The 22,993-nt window shown below is 40.8% G+C and overlaps 2 protein-coding genes across 4 annotated transcripts in view; one reads left to right on the top strand and one right to left on the bottom strand.

Moving 5' to 3' along the window:
- Positions 1-18,472, bottom strand: part of LOC143293080 (peroxisomal 2,4-dienoyl-CoA reductase [(3E)-enoyl-CoA-producing]-like) — a 50,033-nt gene extending 31,561 nt beyond the window's left edge. For both annotated transcript variants that reach the window (XM_076603966.1, XM_076603965.1), the window contains exons 1-5: positions 18,338-18,472; positions 17,342-17,410; positions 12,666-12,783; positions 11,894-11,963; positions 93-217 (exon numbers count right to left, since the gene is read on the bottom strand). In XM_076603966.1, coding sequence (XP_076460081.1) covers positions 93-217; positions 11,894-11,963; positions 12,666-12,783; positions 17,342-17,410; positions 18,338-18,411 — 456 coding nt within the window. In that variant the 5' untranslated portion in view covers positions 18,412-18,472. The remainder of the gene's footprint in view (positions 1-92; positions 218-11,893; positions 11,964-12,665; positions 12,784-17,341; positions 17,411-18,337) is intronic.
- A 25-nt stretch (positions 18,473-18,497) lies between these two features.
- LOC143293079 (heparan-alpha-glucosaminide N-acetyltransferase-like) overlaps positions 18,498-22,993 on the top strand; it is a 43,221-nt gene continuing 38,725 nt past the window's right edge. For both annotated transcript variants that reach the window (XM_076603963.1, XM_076603962.1), the window contains exons 1-2: positions 18,498-18,570; positions 21,679-21,860. In XM_076603963.1, the coding sequence (XP_076460078.1) occupies positions 18,519-18,570; positions 21,679-21,860 (234 nt within the window). In that variant the 5' untranslated portion in view covers positions 18,498-18,518. The remainder of the gene's footprint in view (positions 18,571-21,678; positions 21,861-22,993) is intronic.

Genomic DNA, 22,993 nt, shown 5'->3' with positions numbered 1-22,993 from the left:
GACATGCTGGTCAGGCACTGAAACCCTACCGTAGGTAATGTATTAAAAAAAAAATTTTAAAAAAGGGGAATAAAATAAACGAACAAAATTACCTTCATGTACTTTTCATAGACGACCTTGCTGACGTTGAAGGTTCCAAGGGCATCAATCTCCATGACTGTCTTGAAGGCGTTGAACGACATCCTGTCCAGTGCACACAGGAAGTTCCCAGCAGCACCTGAACAGTCATTAGACATGACAGCAGTGTCCTCAAACCTTTCTTCTCCTCCTCCTTCCTCGGCTGTGTGAAGAGTCACAGGGCCAACAAGCACACTGTTCAAGTCATAAACTATGCTGTGTGTAGAGTCACAGGGCCAACAAGCACACTGTTCAAGTCATAAACTATGCTGTGTGAAGAGTCACAGGGCCAACCAGCACACTGTTCAAGTCATAAACTATGCTGTGTGTAGAGTCACAGGGCCAACAAGCACACTGTTCAAGTCATAAACTATGCTGGTTGTGTGAAGAGTCACAGGGCCAACAAGCACACTGTTCAAGTCATAAACTATGCTGGTTGTGTGTAGAGTCACAGGGCCAACAAGCACACTGTTCAAGTCATAAACTATGCTGTGTGAAGAGTCACAGGGCCAACCAGCACACTGTTCAAGTCATAAACTATGCTGTGTGTAGAGTCACAGGGCCAACAAGCACACTGTTCAAGTCATAAACTATGCCGGTTGTGTTGTGTGTAGAGTCACAGGGCCAACCAGCACACTGTTCAAGTCATAAACTATGCTGTGTGAAGAGTCACAGGGCCAACAAGCACACTGTTCAAGTCATAAACTATGCTGTGTGAAGAGTCACAGGGCCAACAAGCACACTGTTCAAGTCATAAACTATGCTGTGTGTAGAGTCACAGGGCCAACCAGCACACTGTTCAAGTCATAAACTATGCTGGTGTGAAGTGTCACAGGGCCAACAAGCACACTGTTCAAGTCATAAACTATGCTGTGTGTAGAGTCACAGGGCCAACAAGCACACTGTTCAAGTCATAAACTATGCTGTGTGAAGAGTCACAGGGCCAACAAGCACACTGTTCAAGTCATAAACTATGCTGTGTGAAGTGTCACAGGGCCAACCAGCACACTGTTCAAGTCATAAACTATGCTGTGTGAAGTGTCACAGGGCCAACAAGCACACTGTTCAAGTCATAAACTATGCTGTGTGTAGAGTCACAGGGCCAACAAGCACACTGTTCAAGTCATAAACTATGCTGGTTGTGTGTAGAGTCACAGGGCCAACCAGCACACTGTTCAAGTCATAAACTATGCTGTGTGAAGTGTCACAGGGCCAACCAGCACACTGTTCAAGTCATAAACTATGCTGTGTGAAGTGTCACAGGGCCAACCAGCACACTGTTCAAGTCATAAACTATGCTGTGTGAAGAGTCACAGGGCCAACAAGCACACTGTTCAAGTCATAAACTATGCTGTGTGTGTAGAGTCACAGGGCCAACAAGCACACTGTTCAAGTCATAAACTATGCTGTGTGTAGAGTCACAGGGCCAACAAGCACACTGTTCAAGTCATAAACTATGCTGTGTGTGAAGAGCACAGGGCCAACAAGCACACTGTTCAAGTCATAAACTATGCTGGGTTTTGTTAGAGTCACAGGGCCAACAAGCACACTGTTCAAGTCATAAACTATGCTGTGTGAGAGTCACAGGGCCAACCAAGCACACTGTTCAGTCATAAACTATGCTGTGTGTAGAGTCACAGGGCCAACAAGCACACTGTTCAAGTCATAAACTATGCTGTGTGTAGAGTCACAGGGCCAACCAGCACACTGTTCAAGTCATAAACTATGCTGTGTGAAGAGTCACAGGGCCAAAAGCACTGTTCAAGTCATAACTATGCTGTGTGAAGAGTCACAGGGCCAACAAGCACACTGTTCAAGTCATAAACTATGCTGTGTGTAGAGTCACAGGGCCAACAAGCACACTGTTCAAGTCATAAACTATGCTGGTTGTGTGTAGTGTCACAGGGCCAACAAGCACACTGTTCAAGTCATAAACTATGCTGTGTGTAGAGTCACAGGGCCAACCAGCACACTGTTCAAGTCATAAACTATGCTGGTTGTGTGAAGTGTCACAGGGCCAACCAGCACACTGTTCAAGTCATAAACTATGCTGGTTGTGTGTAGTGTCACAGGGCCAACAAGCACACTGTTCAAGTCATAAACTATGCTGTGTGTAGAGTCACAGGGCCAACAAGCACACTGTTCAAGTCATAAACTATGCTGTGTGTAGAGTCACAGGGCCAACAAGCACACTGTTCAAGTCATAAACTATGCTGTGTGAAGAGTCACAGGGCCAACCAGCACACTGTTCAAGTCATAAACTATGCTGGTTGTGTGAAGAGTCACAGGGCCAACAAGCACACTGTTCAAGTCATAAACTATGCTGTGTGTAGAGTCACAGGGCCAACAAGCACACTGTTCAAGTCATAAACTATGCTGGTTGTGTGTAGAGTCACAGGGCCAACAAGCACACTGTTCAAGTCATAAACTATGCTGTGTGTAGAGTCACAGGGCCAACCAGCACACTGTTCAAGTCATAAACTATGCTGTGTGAAGTGTCACAGGGCCAACAAGCACACTGTTCAAGTCATAAACTATGCTGGTTGTGTGTAGAGTCACAGGGCCAACAAGCACACTGTTCAAGTCATAAACTATGCTGTGTGTAGAGTCACAGGGCCAACCAGCACACTGTTCAAGTCATAAACTATGCTGTGTGAAGTGTCACAGGGCCAACAAGCACACTGTTCAAGTCATAAACTATGCTGTGTGTAGAGTCACAGGGCCAACAAGCACACTGTTCAAGTCATAAACTATGCTGTGTGAAGAGTCACAGGGCCAACAAGCACACTGTTCAAGTCATAAACTATGCTGTGTGAAGTGTCACAGGGCCAACCAGCACACTGTTCAAGTCATAAACTATGCTGTGTGAAGTGTCACAGGGCCAACAAGCACACTGTTCAAGTCATAAACTATGCTGTGTGTAGAGTCACAGGGCCAACAAGCACACTGTTCAAGTCATAAACTATGCTGGTTGTGTGTAGAGTCACAGGGCCAACCAGCACACTGTTCAAGTCATAAACTATGCTGTGTGAAGTGTCACAGGGCCAACCAGCACACTGTTCAAGTCATAAACTATGCTGTGTGAAGTGTCACAGGGCCAACCAGCACACTGTTCAAGTCATAAACTATGCTGTGTGAAGAGTCACAGGGCCAACAAGCACACTGTTCAAGTCATAAACTATGCTGGTTGTGTGTAGAGTCACAGGGCCAACAAGCACACTGTTCAAGTCATAAACTATGCTGTGTGTAGAGTCACAGGGCCAACAAGCACACTGTTCAAGTCATAAACTATGCTGTGTGTAGAGACACAGGGCCAACAAGCACACTGTTCAAGTCATAAACTATGCTGTGTGTAGAGTCACAGGGCCAACAAGCACACTGTTCAAGTCATAAACTATGCTGTGTGTAGAGTCACAGGGCCAACAAGCACACTGTTCAAGTCATAAACTATGCTGTGTGAAGAGTCACAGGGCCAACAAGCATACTGTTCAAGTCATAAACTATGCTGTGTGTAGAGTCACAGGGCCAACAAGCACACTGTTCAAGTCATAAACTATGCTGTGTGAAGAGTCACAGGGCCAACAAGCATACTGTTCAAGTCATAAACTATGCTGTGTGTAGAGTCACAGGGCCAACAAGCACACTGTTCAAGTCATAAACTATGCCGGTTGTGTGTAGAGTCACAGGGCCAACCAGCACACTGTTCAAGTCATAAACTATGCTGTGTGTAGAGTCACAGGGCCAACCAGCACACTGTTCAAGTCATAAACTATGCTGTGTGAAGAGTCACAGGGCCAACCAGCACACTGTTCAAGTCATAAACTATGCTGTGTGTAGAGTCACAGGGCCAACAAGCACACTGTTCAAGTCATAAACTATGCTGGTTGTGTGTAGAGTCACAGGGCCAACAAGCACACTGTTCAAGTCATAAACTATGCTGTGTGAAGTGTCACAGGGCCAACCAGCACACTGTTCAAGTCATAAACTATGCTGTGTGTAGAGTCACAGGGCCAACAAGCACACTGTTCAAGTCATAAACTATGCTGTGTGTAGAGTCACAGGGCCAACAAGCACACTGTTCAAGTCATAAACTATGCTGGTTGTGTGTAGAGTCACAGGGCCAACCAGCACACTGTTCAAGTCATAAACTATGCTGTGTGTAGAGTCACAGGGCCAACCAGCACACTGTTCAAGTCATAAACTATGCTGTGTGTAGAGTCACAGGGCCAACAAGCACACTGTTCAAGTCATAAACTATGCTGGTTGTGTGTAGAGTCACAGGGCCAACAAGCACACTGTTCAAGTCATAAACTATGCTGTGTGTAGAGTCACAGGGCCAACAAGCACACTGTTCAAGTCATAAACTATGCTGTGTGAAGAGTCACAGGGCCAACAAGCACACTGTTCAAGTCATAAACTATGCTGGTTGTGTGTAGAGTCACAGGGCCAACAAGCACACTGTTCAAGTCATAAACTATGCTGGCTGTGTGTCAAAGCCTGGGTCGCTGTAAATGGTTTCCCTGACCGTTCTGCAACGTGGTCAGTCCATCACTTTCTCTGTCTCTCCCTCTGTCTCCCTCCCTCAACAGTTCCATGGAGGACTGTTTCAGGAGCAGTGATGGCAAATCACCACTACAAGAATCATAAAAATAAACAAATAAAGTCATGGATGATAAAAAAAAATCTGTGTTTATCTAAATAAACAGTTAAAAAAGCACAACCTTCAACAAACACCCATGCTAAACAAAGAATATACAGACAGCAGAGGAACAGTTAAAAAAGCACAACCTTCAACAAACACCCATGCTAAACAAAGAATATACAGACAGCAGAGGAACAGTTAAAAAAGCACAACCTTCAACAAACACCCATGCTAAACAAAGAATATACAGACAGCAGAGGAACAGTTAAAAAAGCACAACCTTCAACAAACACCCATGCTAAACAAAGAATATAAAGACAGCAGAGGAGCAGTTAAAAAAGCACAACCTTCAACAAACACCCATGCTAAACAAAGAATATACAGACAGCAAAGAAACAGTTAAAAAAGCACAACCTTCAACAAACACCCATGCTAAACAAAGAATATACAGACAGCAGAGAAACAGTTAAAAAAGCACAACCTTCAACAAACACCCATGCTAAACAAAGAATATAAAGACAGCAGAGGAGCAAGAGAAACGGGAGGAGAAAATGAAACAACAGTTTGAAACACAGGGAAAATGAAACAACAGTTTGAAACACAGGGAAAATGAAACAACAGTTTGAAACACAGGGAAAGTGAAACAACAGTTTGAAACACAGGGAAAGTGAAACAACAGTTTGAAACACAGGGAAAATGAAACAACAGTTTGAAACACAGGGAAAATGAAACAACAGTTTGAAACACAGGGAAAGTGAAACAACAGTTTGAAACACAGTCAGGCAATGAAAGGTAGAGTCACAACTGTCCACACATCCTGTCTCATCCTGTCACACACACAAACACACACACACATACACACACACACACACACACACACACACACACACACACACACACACCTTCCTGAAACTCACTGACAATCTACATGTATAGCCACAACACCACACAATACAAACATTCAGTACACGCACACATTTAGATATTGTGTAGCCACAACACCACACAATACAAACATTCACTAATGCACACATTTAGATATTGTGTAGCCACAACACCACACAATACAAACATTCACTACATGCACACATTTAGACAGTGTATAGCCACAACACCACACAATACAAACATTCAGTACACGTAGAACTCCTCAACTTCATCATCGCTGTGATCAGATGTTGGAGCATATGCTTGTATGATGGTGATGTTGAATGGGGATGCCCTCAGGCGGATGGTAGTGAGCCTGCTGGATATTGGTCGGCAGCCCATGACAGTGTTAACAATGTCTTTGTGGATCAGGAACCCTACTCCATGTGGACGATATGGTAACAACGCTACAAATGAAAGAGGTTTGAGACTCCTGGAATTTGCCTGCTTCAACAACCTGAAGATAACAAACACATTTGGACCACACAAAGCATCCAGAAGATGGACATGGCACAGTCCTGGAGGAGATCACCACAACCAAATAGACTACATCATAATAAAGAAGCGTTTCCAGTCTAGCGTGAACATTGCCAAGACAAGAAGTTTCCCAGGAGCTGACATTGCAAGTGACCACGACTTGGTAATGATGACCTTCAAACTCCAACTGAAGAAAACAAAGAAACAAAGCTTCTCAAGACTGAAGTTCGACCTGGAAAAATTGAAAGATCCTGAAGTACAAGAGGCATTCCAAGCCATGATTGGTGGGAAATTCGCGCCACTCATCACTCTTGATGCAGATGACGCCGACCTGGATACACTCGTAAGCGACTTCAACGCAGCTGTAACTGAAACAGCCCAAACAACTCTTGGAAAACAACGCACCAAAAAGAAGCCCTGGGTCACGGACGACATCCTACAGCTGTGTGACAAACGTAGAGACCTGAAAAAGAAAAAGAATGAAGAAGAAGGGGCAAAACAGTACAAAGCAGTTAACACCGAAATCAAGAGAAGCATGAAGAAGGCAAGGGAGAATTGGATTGAAGGAAAATGCCAGGACATAGAGGAAAACCTGACAAGAAACAACAGCAAGAAAGCCTACCAAGTTGTGAAAGAACTTACCAACACAAGGCAAGGTAGAGCTATGTCCAACATCCAGACCAAGGATGGAAAATGTCTAACAGAAGAACAAGACATCCTAAAGCGATGGACAGAATACTGCTCAGAGCTATACAACATACAGACCACAGGTGATCCAGCAATACTGAATGTTCCACCAGCCACTGATAACAGTAATCACCCCATACTCCGTGAAGAAATAGAGGCAGCAATAGCATCGCTGAAAAAAGGGAAATCGGCAGGAGTGGACAACATCCCATCAGAACTGGTCCAAGCAGGGGGTGAAGTTATGATAGATGTGCTACTGAAAATCTGCAACAAGATCTGGCAAACAGGGGAATGGCCCACACCGTGGACACAATCACTGATCATCACCCTTCCCAAAAAAGGCAATCTCCAGCAGTGTCAAAACTACCGCACCATCAGCCTGATTAGTCATCCCAGCAAAGTCATATTGAAGATCCTGCTTAACAGACTGAAACCACAAGCAGAAAACATCATTGCTGAAGAACAGGCAGGTTTCAGACCAGGAAGGAGCACAAATGAACAAATCTTCAACTTGAGGTTGCTATGTGAGAGGTACCATCAACACCAACAAGACCTCTACCACGTCTTCACTGACTTTAAGAAGGCACTTGACAGGGTCTGGCATGCAGCGTTGTGGGCTACCATGAATCTGTACAACATCAACGCCAACCTGATCAGACTGATACAGCACCTCTATGACAAAGCCACCAGCGCCGTCTACCTCAACAATAGCATCAGGGACTGGTTCAGAACCACAATCGGAGTGAGACAAGGCTGTCTACTCTCCCCAACACTCTTCAACATCTTCTGAGAAAGAATAATGACTGACGCACTGGAAGAGCATGAAGGAACAGTCAGCATAGGCGGCAGAACAATCACAAACCTACGTTTTGCCGACGACATTGATGGACTGGCTGGAAAAGAAGAAGAACTGGCAAGCCTGGTCAAACATCTAGACAAAGCCTCCACATCGTATGGAATGCAAATCAGTGCGGAGAAAACCAAACTGATGACTAACAACACCAACGGCATCAGCATTGACATCAAAGTCAACGACGAAAAGCTTAAAACAGTCCACAGCTTCAAATATCTGGGAGCAATCGTGTCAGACGAAGGATCTAAACCAGAAGTACTCTCGAGAATTGCCCAAACAACAACGGCACTCAACAAGCTGAACACCATCTGGAACAACAAAAACATCGCTCTCAGCTCAAAAATCAGACTGATGCGTTCCCTGGTTATATCAATATTGCTCTACGCCTGCGAGACTTGGACCCTGACTGCAGACATCAAGAGAAGAATCCAAGCTGTCGAGATGAGATGCTTTCGTAGACTACTTGGCATCTCCTACAGAGACCACATCACTAACACGGAAGTGAAGAACAGAATCAAACAAAGTATTGGACCCTACAAAGACCTTCTGTCCATAGTGAAGAAACGCAAACTTAGGTGGTATGGACACATCTCCCAATCATCTGGTCTTGCCAAAACGTTCCTGCAAGGCACCGTACAAGGAGGCAGAAGGAGAGGACGGCAGAAGAAGAGATGGGAAGACAACATCCGGGGGTGGACAGGCTTGACGCTCGGTGACGCCCTGAGGAAATCAGAAAACCGTGAAGAGTGGAGAGGGGTGGTGGCCAGGTCAGCAGCGGTGCCCCAACGGTCTGAACCCAGACTACGGGAGAGGTGAAGGTGAAGGTGATAGCCACAACACCACACAATACAAACATTCAGTACACGCACACATTTAGACATTGTATAGCCACAACACCACACAATACAAACATTCACCACATGCACACATTTAGACATTGTATAGCCACAACACCACACAATACAAACATTCAGTACATGCACACATTTAGACATTGTATAGCCACAACACCACACAATACAAACATTCAGTACACGCACACATTTAGACATTGTATAGCCACAACACCATACAATACAAACATTCACTACATGCACACATTTAGACATTGTATAGCCACAACACCACACAATACAAACATTCACCACATGCACACATTTAGACATTGTATAGCCACAACACCACACAATACAAACATTCACCACATGCACACATTTAGACATTGTGTAGCCACAACACCATACAATACAAACATTCACTACATGCACACATTTAGACATTGTATAGCCACAACACCACACAATACAAACATTCACTACATGCACACATTTAGACATTGTATAGCCACAACACCACACAATACAAACATTCACCACATGCACACATTTAGACATTGTGTAGCCACAACACCATACAATACAAACATTCACTACATGCACACATTTAGACATTGTATAGCCACAACACCACACAATACAAACATTCAGTACACGCACACATTTAGACATTGTATAGCCACAACACCATACAATACAAACATTCACCACATGCACACATTTAGACATTGTATAGCCACAACACCACACAATACAAACATTCACCACATGCACACATTTAGACATTGTGTCGCCACAACACCACACAATACAAACATTCACCACATGCACACATTTAGACATTGTGTAGCCACAACACCACACAATACAAACATTCAGTACACGCACACATTTAGACATTGTATAGCCACAACACCATACAATACAAACATTCACCACATGCACACATTTAGACATTGTATAGCCACAACACCACACAATACAAACATTCAGTACACGCACACATTTAGATACTGTGTAGCCACAGTTTCAGTTTCAGTAGCTCAAGGAGGCGTCACTGCGTTCGGACAAAACCATATACGCTACACCACATCTGCCAAGCAGATGCCTGACCAGCAGCATAACCCAACGCGCTTAGTCAGGCCTTGAGAAAAAAAAAAGGGGGAATAAATAATAGATAAGCTTACATAAATAAATAAATAATAATTGTAATATAGAAAAAGGTAGTAGTAATAATAATAATAATAATAAAAACAACAACACCACACAATACAAACATTCAGTACATGCACACATTTAGATATTGTGTAGCCACAACACCACACAATACAAACATTCACTACATGCACACATTTAGATATTGTGTAGCCACAACACCACACAATACAAACATTCACTAATGCACACATTTAGATATTGTGTAGCCACAACACCACACAATACAAACATTCACTACATGCACACATTTAGATACTGTGTCGCCACAACACCACACAATACAAACATTCACTACATGCACACATTTAGACATTGTGTAGCCACAACACCACACAATACAAACATTCACCACATGCACACATTTAGACATTGTATAGACTGAACACCACACAATACAAACATTCACTACATGCACACATTTAGACATTGTGTAGCCACAACACCATACAATACAAACATTCACTACATGCACACATTTAGACATTGTGTCGCCACAACACCACACAATACAAACATTCACTACATGCACACATTTAGACATTGTGTAGCCACAACACCACACAATACAAACATTCACCACATGCACACATTTAGACATTGTGTAGCCACAACACCACACAATACAAACATTCACTACATGCACACATTTAGACATTGTGTAGACTGAACACCACACAATACAAAATTCACTACATGCACACATTTAGACATTGTGTAGCCACAACACCATACAATAAAAACATTCACTACAAGCACACATTTAGACATTGTATAGACTGAACACCACACAATACAAACATTCACTACATGCACACATTTAGATACTGTGTCGCCACAACACCATACAATACAAACATTCACTACATGCACACATTTAGATACTGTGTAGCCACAACACCATACAATACAAACATTCACTACATGCACACATTTAGACATTGTGTCGCCACAACACCACACAATACAAACATTCACTACATGCACACATTTAGATACTGTGTCGCCACAACACCATACAATACAAACATTCACTACATGCACACATTTAGATACTGTGTAGCCACAACACCATACAATACAAACATTCACTACATGCACACATTTAGACATTGTGTCGCCACAACACCACACAATACAAACATTCACTACATGCACACATTTAGACACTGTGTCGCCACAACACCACACAATACAAACATTCACCACATGCACACATTTAGACATTGTGTAGCCACAACACCACACAATACAAACATTCACTACATGCACACATTTAGACATTGTGTAGCCACAACACCACACAATACAAACATTCACTACATGCACACATTTAGACATTGTGTAGCCACAACACCACACAATACAAACATTCACCACATGCACACGTTTAGACATTGGAGCAAAGTTTATGAGAACATACAAAGGACAACCATAAATACATACCATAATTTTCTATCAAAAAGGCACTCCTTCTAATGTAAGACACACCCCCTGAGCTTTTTTTTTTAGTCATGAAAAATCCTAAAATAAGGTGCACTCATGTGAAATGCATGGTAAAATGATATAGGGATCAAAGTCCAGTGGAAACAATTGTGTTACTGTCTAAAAATCACCATCAAAGATTACAGAAGGACACTGATATCCTACATACATTTATAATTTTTTTTAATAGGTATTCCAATGGAACATGCAAATTAGCCTTTTACCACTGATGAGGTATTAAGTGATCAAACACTCAAATTAAATGTTCTATCATAAATAAGGTAATCAGTAATAAAACAAAAATCAACTATTTCATCGTCAATAATAAGTGATCAAATATAATATAATAATAAGTGATCAAACACTCAAATTAAATGTTCTATCATAAATAAGGTAATCAGTAATAAAACAAAAATCAACTATTTCATCGTCAATAAGGTAATTAGTAATGAAATTAACCAACTTAACACTGATGAGGTAATTTGCAATAAGACATGCAAATCAAACATTTACCACTGATGAGGTAATTAGTGATGAAACATGCATATCAGCCACATTACCACTGATGAGGTAATTAGTGATGGAACATGCACATCAGCCACATTACCACTGATAAGGTAAGAAGCAATCAAACATGCAAAACGTCCACATTACCATTGATGAGGAAATCAATCTTGCCAAACTCATTGAGGGCAGCATCAACAGCAGCAAGTATCATCTTTGGCTGCACAGGCAAAAAGACACAGTGATCACTGCTGCTGCAAATATAATCTTTGGCTGTAGGAAGATGGTAGACAGGAATCATTCGACTGTTTCCTCTGAATCTGTGTGGTGTGCATGTGTAAGGAATGTAATGTATTGCAGTTATTATTCAGGAATGAAATGCCAATTTTTCAAACTGAAAATGCACAGAATTATTAATGAGATTATGAAACTTCTGTTTTTGATATTTTTCATACTGAAAATGCATAAAATTATTAAAGAAATCATGAGACAAAAATAAAATTCAGCTTTGTACTGTTCCTTCCTTATGGCTATCGCTATATATCATACTCCTGTCAAGTTATGAATGAGGGCTGTTCTGTTATCTCCATTTAACACACAATTGTGTGTGTGTGTGTGTGTGTGTGTGTGCGTGTGTGTGTGTGTGTGTGAACAAATGTATTCATAAGTTCATCAGACTATAACAGCGATCGCAGGGTCAGTTTGCCAGATAAAAACTAAGCAGTAATCTGGTTGACAAATCAGTTGATGATTTTTTTTTTTTTTTTTTTTTTCCACAAAAAGTGGAGAAAATTGTTAAGCATTAAAATACAAATAGAAAATGCACACACACACACACACACACACACACACACACACACCATCCATGCCATTCTAGTCTTCTTCCACAACAGTCAAACAGAGTTCGCTGCCCATGACACACCTGTCTGACATCCATCTGCACAGGCAGACATCGTCTTCCCGTCGCCTGCTGCAGCGTCTGAGCCGAGAGCTGCAGTCGATCCATCTTTCTGCCCAGGATCACTGTATCACAGCCATGTCTGAAACATTAACTGCTTCATATCACAGCCATGTCTGAAACATTAACTGCCTGATATCACAGCCATGTCTGAAACATTAACTGCTTGATATCACGGCCATGTCTGAAACATTAACTGCTTGATATCACGGCCATGTCTGAAACATTAACTGCTTGATATCACAGCCATGTCTGAAACATTAACTGCTTGATATCACAGCCATGTCTGAAACATTAACTGCTTGATATCACAGCCATGTCTGAAACATTAACTGCTTGATATCACAGCCATGTCTGAAACATCAACTGCTTGATATCACAGCCATGTCTGAAACATTAACTGCTTGATATCACAGCCTTGTCTGAAACATCGACTGCTTGATATCACAGCCTTGTCTGAAACATCAACTGCTTGATATCACAGCCATGTCTGAAACATTAACTGCTTGATATCACAGCCTTGTCTGAAACATCGACTGCTTGATATCACAGCCATGTCTGAAACATTGACTGCTTGATATCACGGCCATATCTGAAACATTACCTGCTTGATATCACGGCCATGTCTGAAACATTACCTGCTTGATATCACGGCCATGTCTGAAACATTAACTGCTTGATATCACAGCATGTCTGAAACATCAACTGCTTGATATCACAGCCATGTCTGAAACATCAACTGCTTGATATCACAGCCATGTCTGAAACATTAACTGCTTGATATCACAGCCATGTCTGAAACATTAACTGCTTGATATCACGGCCATGTCTGAAACATTAACTGCTTGATATCACAACCATGTCTGAAACATTAACTGCTTGATATCACGGCCATGTCTGAAACATTAACTGCTTGATATCACAGCCATGTCTGAAACATTAACTGCTTGATATCACAGCCATGTCTGAAACATTAACTGCTTGATATCACGGCCATGTCTGAAACATTACCTGCTTGATATCACGGCCATGTCTGAAACATTACCTGCTTGATATCACAGCCATGTCTGAAACATTACCTGCTTGATATCACAGCCATGTCTGAAACATTAACTGCTTGATATCACAGCCATGTCTGAAACATTAACTGCTTGATATCACAGCCATGTCTGAAACATTAACTGCTTGATATCACGGCCATGTCTGAAACATTAACTGCTTGATATCACGGCCATGTCTGAAATATTGACTGCTTGATATCACGGCCATGTCTGAAACATTAACTGCTTGATATCATGGCCATGTCTGAAACATTAACTGCTTGTGTCAGTGTGCATGTGTGTATGGGTGTGCACAGGTTCACTGAACAAGGCCTTTTTTTACTTGTATTTGACCATTATTTTGCCTTCTACATATCTTTCATTCTATTATATTTTAACATATTATTTGCTGATTTTGTTTAGTTATTTCATTTATGTTCATGTTTTACACAAACCAAAGGAAGGCTCCCAAGGGTTTATGTGTTGGACAGGCATCTTGCTCTTTGAAAAACAACAAAAATTAAGGCAGATGTGCTGTGGTGTATACGGATAAGTCTGCACGCTTTGATGCCTTGAAACTGAAACACATTGAAACTCAGCCACATATCTGGTTCTTCTGCATTCATGGGCTGAATTCCCTCCCCTGTCCTGGCCACAGTGATGCAGTAGAATCTCTTCATTGTGGATTTGTCTTTCTTTCTGTATTCATGGGCTGAATTCCCTCCCCTGTCCTGGCCACAGTGATGCAGTAGAATCTCTTCATTGTGGATTTGTCTTTCTTTCTGTATTCATGGGCTGAATTCCCTCCCCTGTCCTGACCACAGTGATGCAGTAGAATCTCTTCATTGTGGATTTGTCTTTCTTTCTGTATTCATGGGCTGAATTCCCTCCCCTGTCCTGACCACAGTGATGCAGTAGAATCTCTTCATTGTGGATTTGTCTTTCTTTCTGTATTCATGGGCTGAATTCCCTCCCCTGTCCTGGCCACAGTGATGCAGTAGAATCTCTTCATTGTGGATTTGTCTTTCTTTCTGTATTCATGGGCTGAATTCCCTCCCCTGTCCTGACCACAGCGATGCAGTAGAATATCTTCATTGTGGATTTGTCTTTCTTTCTGTATTCATGGGCTGAATTCCCTCCCCTGTCCTGACCACAGCGATGCAGTAGAATATCTTCATTGTGGATTTGTCTTTCTTTCTGTATTCATGGGCTGAATTCCCTCCCCTGTCCTGGCCACAGTGATGCAGTAGAATCTCTTCATTGTGGATTTGTCTTTCTTTCTGTATTCATGGGCTGAATTCCCTCCCCTGTCCTGGCCACAGCGATGCAGTAGAATCTCTTCATTGTGGATTTGTCTTTCTTTCTGTATTCATGGGCTGAATTCCCTCCCCTGTCCTGACCACAGTGATGCAGTAGAATCTCTTCATTGTGGATTTGTCTTTCTTTCTGTATTCATGGGCTGAATTCCCTCCCCTGTCCTGGCCACAGTGATGCAGTAGAATCTCTTCATTGTGGATTTGTCTTTCTGTAGTTGTGGGCTGCAACACCTGTGTGCACTTGTACTGACAAGTGGGCTTTTATGAATAAGTGTTAGTGGCCATCTTCTGTTTTCAGGGTTGTGGCCCCTGGGTTTAGTTGTCTCCAAAATCCACTGGACAGTGATACAGACTCCAGAATCTTCATCGAAAGATGATCATATCATACATCCATAATGCACGGGCAGTTGTAATATTCCATGGACGAGTCAATCTTCATCAAAAGATGATCATATCATGCATCCATAATGCACAGGCAGTTGTAATATTCCATGGACGAGTCATTTTTTGATGCGGCTTACGAATGTAATGACAATCCGATTAATGAGCTCAAATGTGTTTTCACATGATAAAAACATGCATATTATACTAATATTCTCCAATGATCAGTTTTTTTCTTTATTCCTGAATTACATGGAGAATGTCCCAACATGGCAGCTTCTTTGACATGTGTCGTAATATCTAGAATTATTATTACTTTTGAGGAGGAATTTTGTTTAATGTCCCGTCACACATATCGGTGATTGAAGACATTTTGTTAAAGTATTCATGAATACATCTGAGTATTATCGGTCAGAAGGAGTGGGAGATGTGGATGAATGGAGGGCTGGGAGAAAATGAGGGTAAAAATGTGGGTGAAATTTGGAAGAAAAAAACCCAAAAAAAACCAACCCAACAACAAAGCAACTCTAAATACAGTTACAGGAAATTACTTAAAGGACTTCGTAAAAGAGAAGTCGTTAAACTGACAAGCGAAACAACTGATAATGAATGCAAAAAGTCAAAAACATCAATGTTCTCAGTCACTTGTGAAGACACACTTTCGTGTACAAAAGGCTTCATCAAACTACAGTGAAAAATTATATGCTCAATTGTCAGGTTACAAAAGCATATGCACTTGACATTAGAACAATATTTGGTCTGTAATGAATTTGATAATAGTCTGAGAGCTAAACTGAGAATTGGTCTGCGAATCGGATCAAAGTCTGAGAGAGTCAACTGACGAGGTTTTAGACTTGAATTCAAGCACCTATAAAAGTCTCTTTCTAGTATATTGCTTATTTCCTTGTATGACAATGGGCAATATACTTTTATACTATCTATATGATTTTTTGCTCCCCTTTTTGCTGCCCTGTCTGCTTGGTCATTATAACAGAATCCAGTGTGGGATGGTATCCAACAAAAATCAACATTTGTACCCTTCACAAATAGGGAGTGCAATAAATACCTAATTTCAAACAATAAATCTTCTCTTTGATTATTCTCAAAATGGAGCAAACTTTTTAAGACAGATTGACAATCAACACAAAATAGGATATTACTTACTATGACTGGTACATCAACAAGATGATTTAAAGCCATAAGGATGGCCACCAATTCAGCTGTAAAAATTGAATGTCCCTTACCTAAATAATGTGATTTTTCTGTTTTTAGGTCAGGAATGACAAAAGCAGATCCTGCACTGCTATCATCCAGGACCGAGCCATCAGTGTAAACTTTTAAATGATAATCAAAATTTTCTTCTAATTCAATTCTGACAGATGCTGCTATTATATGTGGAGATTCTCCTTTTGTTGTGTCAGAAGCACATATGTTGACATTTGCTTTTGTTAACTCCCAGGGAGGGACAGGTGGCACCAGAACACGAGGTGCCATATCATGCAAATCAATGTCTGAAGAATTTAAAATATCTGACACATATGTGCGAATGGTTTGTAGATTTGAATTATTTTGTGCATTTTTTGGAAAATCAATATCAGACCTAATATTTAATTCCTCAAAATCATCCACTGCTGTACATTTCACAATGTATTTAGCAGAACTCAATTTTCTGATTTCATCTAGTGGTAGAATACCCGCAAGCTTATAGGCTTCTGAGGTCTTAGTATGCACAGGTACCCCTAGAACCAGTTTCACAGCTTTACTGTCAATTATTCGCAGCTTCTTTAGAAACGTCGGCGGAGCAGAAAAGAAAATTTCTTGACCGTAGGTCAATCTTGATCTTACAATATTACTTTTGATTGAATGTCTCCAGAGCAAAACTTGTAGCCACCTGTTTACTCACCTCATGAATATTTCAGCAATGGTGAAGCATATGCCTGAACCTCCACCAGTTATGAAAGCAACCTTGTCCCTGTTGACAACAAACACATGCATGCATGAACACACACACATGCACACATAATTATGCATAATACACACCCACACCCATGAGCACACAAAACACATACACATAAGCACACCACACATAGGCACACCAAACACATTCAAATATTATCTATTTTGTTTGTCCTGAAAACATAATGAGGATGGAACTGTGTGCACAAAGGGGTAGAAAAATTATGGACACTAGTGAGAGAATTCTGTCTGTTTGGCTGGAGGAGAGGCAGCTCTGGACCATGCGTGTTGGCACTGCTGCTGGTGTTCCATCTTTTAACCGACACACCAGCAGATTAAGGGTGCGGTGGAGGGGGAGTGGGCAGAAGAGGGGGTTCACTGTGGTTGGGCAAGAATTTGAACAATGCATATAATGCCTTTTTTTATTGTGTAGTTCCTTCCATGCGTATGTGTGTGCATGCACATGTTCTTGTGTGTGTGTGTGAGAGAGAGAGAGAGAGAGATTGTGTGCAGAATGTGCGTGTCCTTTTATGGCTTTGTCTGACGTGTTCCTGTGCAGCACTTTCTGATGTTTCAAAGTGCTATATGTAATAATATTATGATTATTTTAGAGCGTGTGCATGCATCGCCCACTTGGGACACCTCTCTCAGTGGTCAGTGTTGGGATGTTCAGTGTAAATCACCTCAAGTCACTGCACAACTCTTTAACATGCTTGCTGTTGCAGCAGCCGACACATGTATACAGGAGGTCGCACCCTAAGAAGGAGAGTTTAAAAGGCCTGGATCTTACATGCATGAATAAAGTTTGGCGAACAGAAACTGTCGAAACGACGAGAGAGGTTGAAAGCCAAAGTCCATGGCCTTCAGAGTCAGTCAGTGTCAGACAGCAACAGACCAGGAGAATAATGGCATTACCGCTGCAAGTCTGCAGTCGTCAACTTACTTTAAAATGTTCTTCTGGAAGATGTATTCATAGTTCTCCAGGCACTTTTCAACCGGTACTTCTGTTCCTGACATGTTGCAAGTCCTGTTCACTGCTCTTTCACCTGAGAACTGTTTTCGTCAATGGGGTGAAAGGTCGAATGCAAATAATCACATGACCACCGCCTGACCAAGCGCACAAGATGGCTTCTACCGAGAGAACGAAGAGTCCGCCTCCAGTTTTGTTTGTAGCAGGTAAAGTCTGCATTTTTACTTATCGTTGGAACCAAATGACACGTGATTTGATCATATCATAGTTCTAATACCTGGATGGTAAATTCATTTGAAAGCGTTTTGTTTTTCTTCCGTTTGGGTGTACATCTTCGGAATGGGGTTTCTGTTGAGTTCTGTTATGTCCGGTGTCTTGTTTCACTTTGCACAGCACTCAACTGGCGACAGCTTTTGAGTTTTCCAGTGACAAGAATTTGATCACGCAACACGGAAACTTAACCTGTTACAAACAGTAGTTTGGTACAATTTGCCCTGGTTTATCTCAGTTTTTTTTGTTTGTTTTTTTCCCCATAAAACTAAGAAGACCTGTTGATTGTTGTTAGCAAGGAAGATGATAACAGAATAAGCACTTGTAAATGATGTGTATGATGACATAATTTTGGTATCATTATCTAAAGATTAGAGACAGGATAGCATAGAAAAGAACAGTAGGAAAAACTACCACATAACCACACAGGCATTAGCTGTGGTGAGGGGGAAAAAAAGTATTTTACCATACAGTGTGACACTCACTCAAAATATTAATGAATGTCTCTCAAGACTGAATGGTTTCAAGACAAAATGCAATGAAAATCTTTATGGCGTCCATGGTAAACAAATAGTATCAATTGGCATTTCATTTCAGTGTTCTGGGACAATCATTATGCTTCCAAATTCTTGCAAAGTTAATAAATTTTCATGAAAATATGAAGGACTTAATGTCAAACCAGTTACATTTTTTAATTAAAAATTACAGAATTCAAGTTAATTGCACAGTCCAGATGGAGTATTTCAGAAGTGTGACCTTAATAATATTTTATATTTGAATTTTTTTTTCTCTTTTTTTTGATTTGTTGATTTTAAAAAAATCATTTATGCAATGTTGATTACAATGTCCATACACAGTCCAGTCCATACTTTGCTTTCTCTGTGCATCCCTGTATTATCAAATAATGTTTATTGTCTTCATTTAAAGGAACAACATATCATTGGAACACACACACACACACACACACACACACACACACACACACACACATACTAACACACACACTAACACACACTAACACACACACTTACACACACACACACACATACATACACATAAACAAACAAACAAACAAACACAAATGCTCACTCTCTTTCTCTCTCACACACACACACACACACACACACACACTAACACACACACGCACACACACACACACACACACACACACACACACACACATATGTCATGAATCAGTTATGCTTTTCTAGCTTCACAACATTTTGCCTGATTCCTATAAATATCCAACAGGAACTTTATATAATAGTATACTGCAGAGCTGTTATTTTTATATAATTGTTCACTAACATACAAATATATGTAAAGGATGTGGTACTCATGTAATCTTACCACTAGGTAAGACGCCCAGTTTATTTGTATTTAGAAAAACAACAACGCTTTCTATCATTCCAGAAAAAATCTAACTGCAAAATGTAGCAATAACACAAACATACAATAAATTGTTTTAAAAGTTAAATTGATAATTATTGTATGAAATACTGTTTTCAATGCAAAGGTTACTCATGGAAAGCAGCCAGATGATAAATGCCACTCCCCCTTCAATGAAAGCACTGTCCTTCACATTAGATACTTTCTGCTAAAAGTCTCAAAGACCTAAAAGCAATACACTGAAACTGTATGATAATATCAAACATGTGGTGTACACCCTTGTGTAAGCATGACGTATGCACAGAGTGAGTGAGATAGATACAAAGAGATAGAGATAGAGGGGAGAAAAAGATAACTTGTTATCAGACACAGTAAATCAAGTGTAACAAAAGCATTTTCTGTGATCGCACTTCTGTTGATTGTGAAATGCGTCAGCATCATTACTTGGTCACCCATACTCTTTTCCATTACCACTTCTTTGTTGTTTAATGCTGTGCCGTTGTTATTCATTCAACCATGGTAATAGAAAAGCATGTTTTCAGTTCATTTGATCTTTGTCTTTCTTCTTTTTCTTATCTCTCTTTCTCTTTCTCTCTGTCTGTCGTTCTGTGTCAGTTTACCAGTACTCATTCCATTAATATAACATCAACATACAACAGCAGCTTTTGCATACATGTGTGTTTCTGTATGAAAAAAGAGAAACTCTGTGTGTGAGTGAGTGAGAGAGAGAGAGAGAGAGAGAGAGTGTGTGTGTGTGTGTGTGTGTGTGTGTGTGTGTGTGTGTGTGTGTGTGTGTGTGCTATATAGGGAAATCCAGGTTACAGTCTGAGATAAGACATTAGGACACACAGTGTCCACACACAGACTGTCCTAACTGGCCTGTAGAGTCACACTGAAGTCCCGCGGTCTGTGGTCATGGACTGCTCCTTTCAGTGACTCTGCTTGTGTTGTCCTGTTTTGTCTTTCAAGTCCCTGCCATTAGGCAGCCATATTCCATTTTCTGGACTGGAAATTGTAGTGACTGCTGTTGGTTTCTTGTGCTCCAATTGGAATCAATCCTGTCATGATTGTGTCCATACAGTTAGGTATGTATGTTGAACAGTGTAAGTCTCCTTCTTTTTAGTTTGTTGTTAATGGGGTTTTTTTGGTGTGTGTTTTTTTTCTTTACAAAAGAAAATTCAATGAGTCATTTTCCTTACACCTAGCAAACTGAATGCAGGCCTCCAGTTAATATTTTGTTCATGATAGTCCATTTTGAATATGTCACCTGAAACAGAAGCCTTAGTGAATATATTTTATCATAAAAGTTTACTGTAATGTAACCCAAAATTGTAGCCTTCAGTAAACTTATTGTTCAAAATAATAATTTCTAATGTAATGCTAAATTGTGGTCTCTGATGAATATATTGTTCATGATAGTTTATTTTTCATGAAATCCAAAATTGTGGCCTTCAGTAAATACATTATTCATAATAGGTTATTTCTATTGTACCCAGAATTGTGGACTTCAATGAATATATTGTTCATAACAATCAGAGGAATGCTAATGTTACCCTCTGTGGAGATGTTCAGGGCTCAGTGATAAATAAATAAACATTCAGAGTGTCATGTGTGTGCGTGTACAACTTTTGGGAGGTATTCTCTGTGGAGTGCAGGTGTGGTGATGGTTCTGGTGACGATGATCCAGGCAGAAGCAATGGTTCCCATCATCCCTCCGCTGTGCGACTCTGACAGTGTCCCGCAACTAGGGATGGACACGGCACGCCTGACCGTTGATTACAATCAGTCGTCAGATGTCAGTGTAACTCTCTACACCCAGACGTCAGAGTGTTATCAGGTACATGGTGATGATAGTTAACCATCAGTTATCAGTGTTATCAGGTACATGGTGATGATAGTTAACAATCAGTTATCAGAGTGTTACCAGGTACATGGTGATGATAGTTAACCATCAGTTATCAGAGTGTTATCAGGTACATGGTGATGATAGTTAACCATCAGTTATCAATGTGTTATCAGGTACATGGTGATGATAGTTAACCATCAGTTATCAATGTGTTATCAGGTACATGGTGATGATAGTTAACCATCAGTTATCAGAGTGTTATCAGGTACATGGTGATGATAGTTAACCACCAGTCATCAGAGTGTTATCAGGTACATGGTGATGATAGTTAACCATCAGTTATCACAGTGTTATCAGGTACATGGTGATGATAGTTAACCATCAGTTATCACAGTGTTATCAGGTACATGGTGATGATAGTTAACCATCAGTTATCACAGTGTTATCAGGTACATGGTGATGATAGTTAACCACCAGTCATCAGTGTGTTATCAGGTACATGGTGATGATAGTTAACCATCAGTTATCACAGTGTTACCAGGTACATGGTGATGATAGTTAACCATCAGTTATCACAGTGTTATCAGGTACATGGTGATGATAGTTAACTATCAGTTATCACAGTGTTATCAGGTACATGGTGATGATAGTTAACCATCAGTTATCACAGTGTTACCAGGTACATGGTGATGATAGTTAACTATCAGTTATCACAGTGTTATCAGGTATATGGTGATGATAGTTAACCATCAGTTATCACAGTGTTACCAGGTACATGGTGATGATAGTTAACTATCAGTTATCACAGTGTTATCAGGTACATGGTGATGATAGTTAACCATCAATTATCAGTGTGTTACCAGGTACATGGTGATGATAGTTAACCATCAGTTATCACAGTGTTATCAGGTACATGGTGATGATAGTTAACTATCAGTCATCAATCTCACTCTCTACACCCAGACCTGAAAGGGAGGCTATCAGGAACATTGTGGGAAGTTTGTTCTGTAATTATTCCTCTCCACTTGATTTTAACCCTTTCGCTGCCAGGAAAATAAGATTTAAGTGAAATCTATTTGCCAGGGTTTTTTCACAAAAAACGGGTATAAATTTTCAAAAAATTC

The sequence above is a fragment of the Babylonia areolata genome, chromosome 18 (genome assembly GCF_041734735.1).
Source record: "Babylonia areolata isolate BAREFJ2019XMU chromosome 18, ASM4173473v1, whole genome shotgun sequence".
NCBI lineage: Eukaryota > Metazoa > Mollusca > Gastropoda > Neogastropoda > Buccinidae > Babylonia > Babylonia areolata.
The sequence above is the reverse complement of the archived record's forward strand: the minus strand, read 5'-3'. Positions and strand labels throughout refer to the sequence as shown.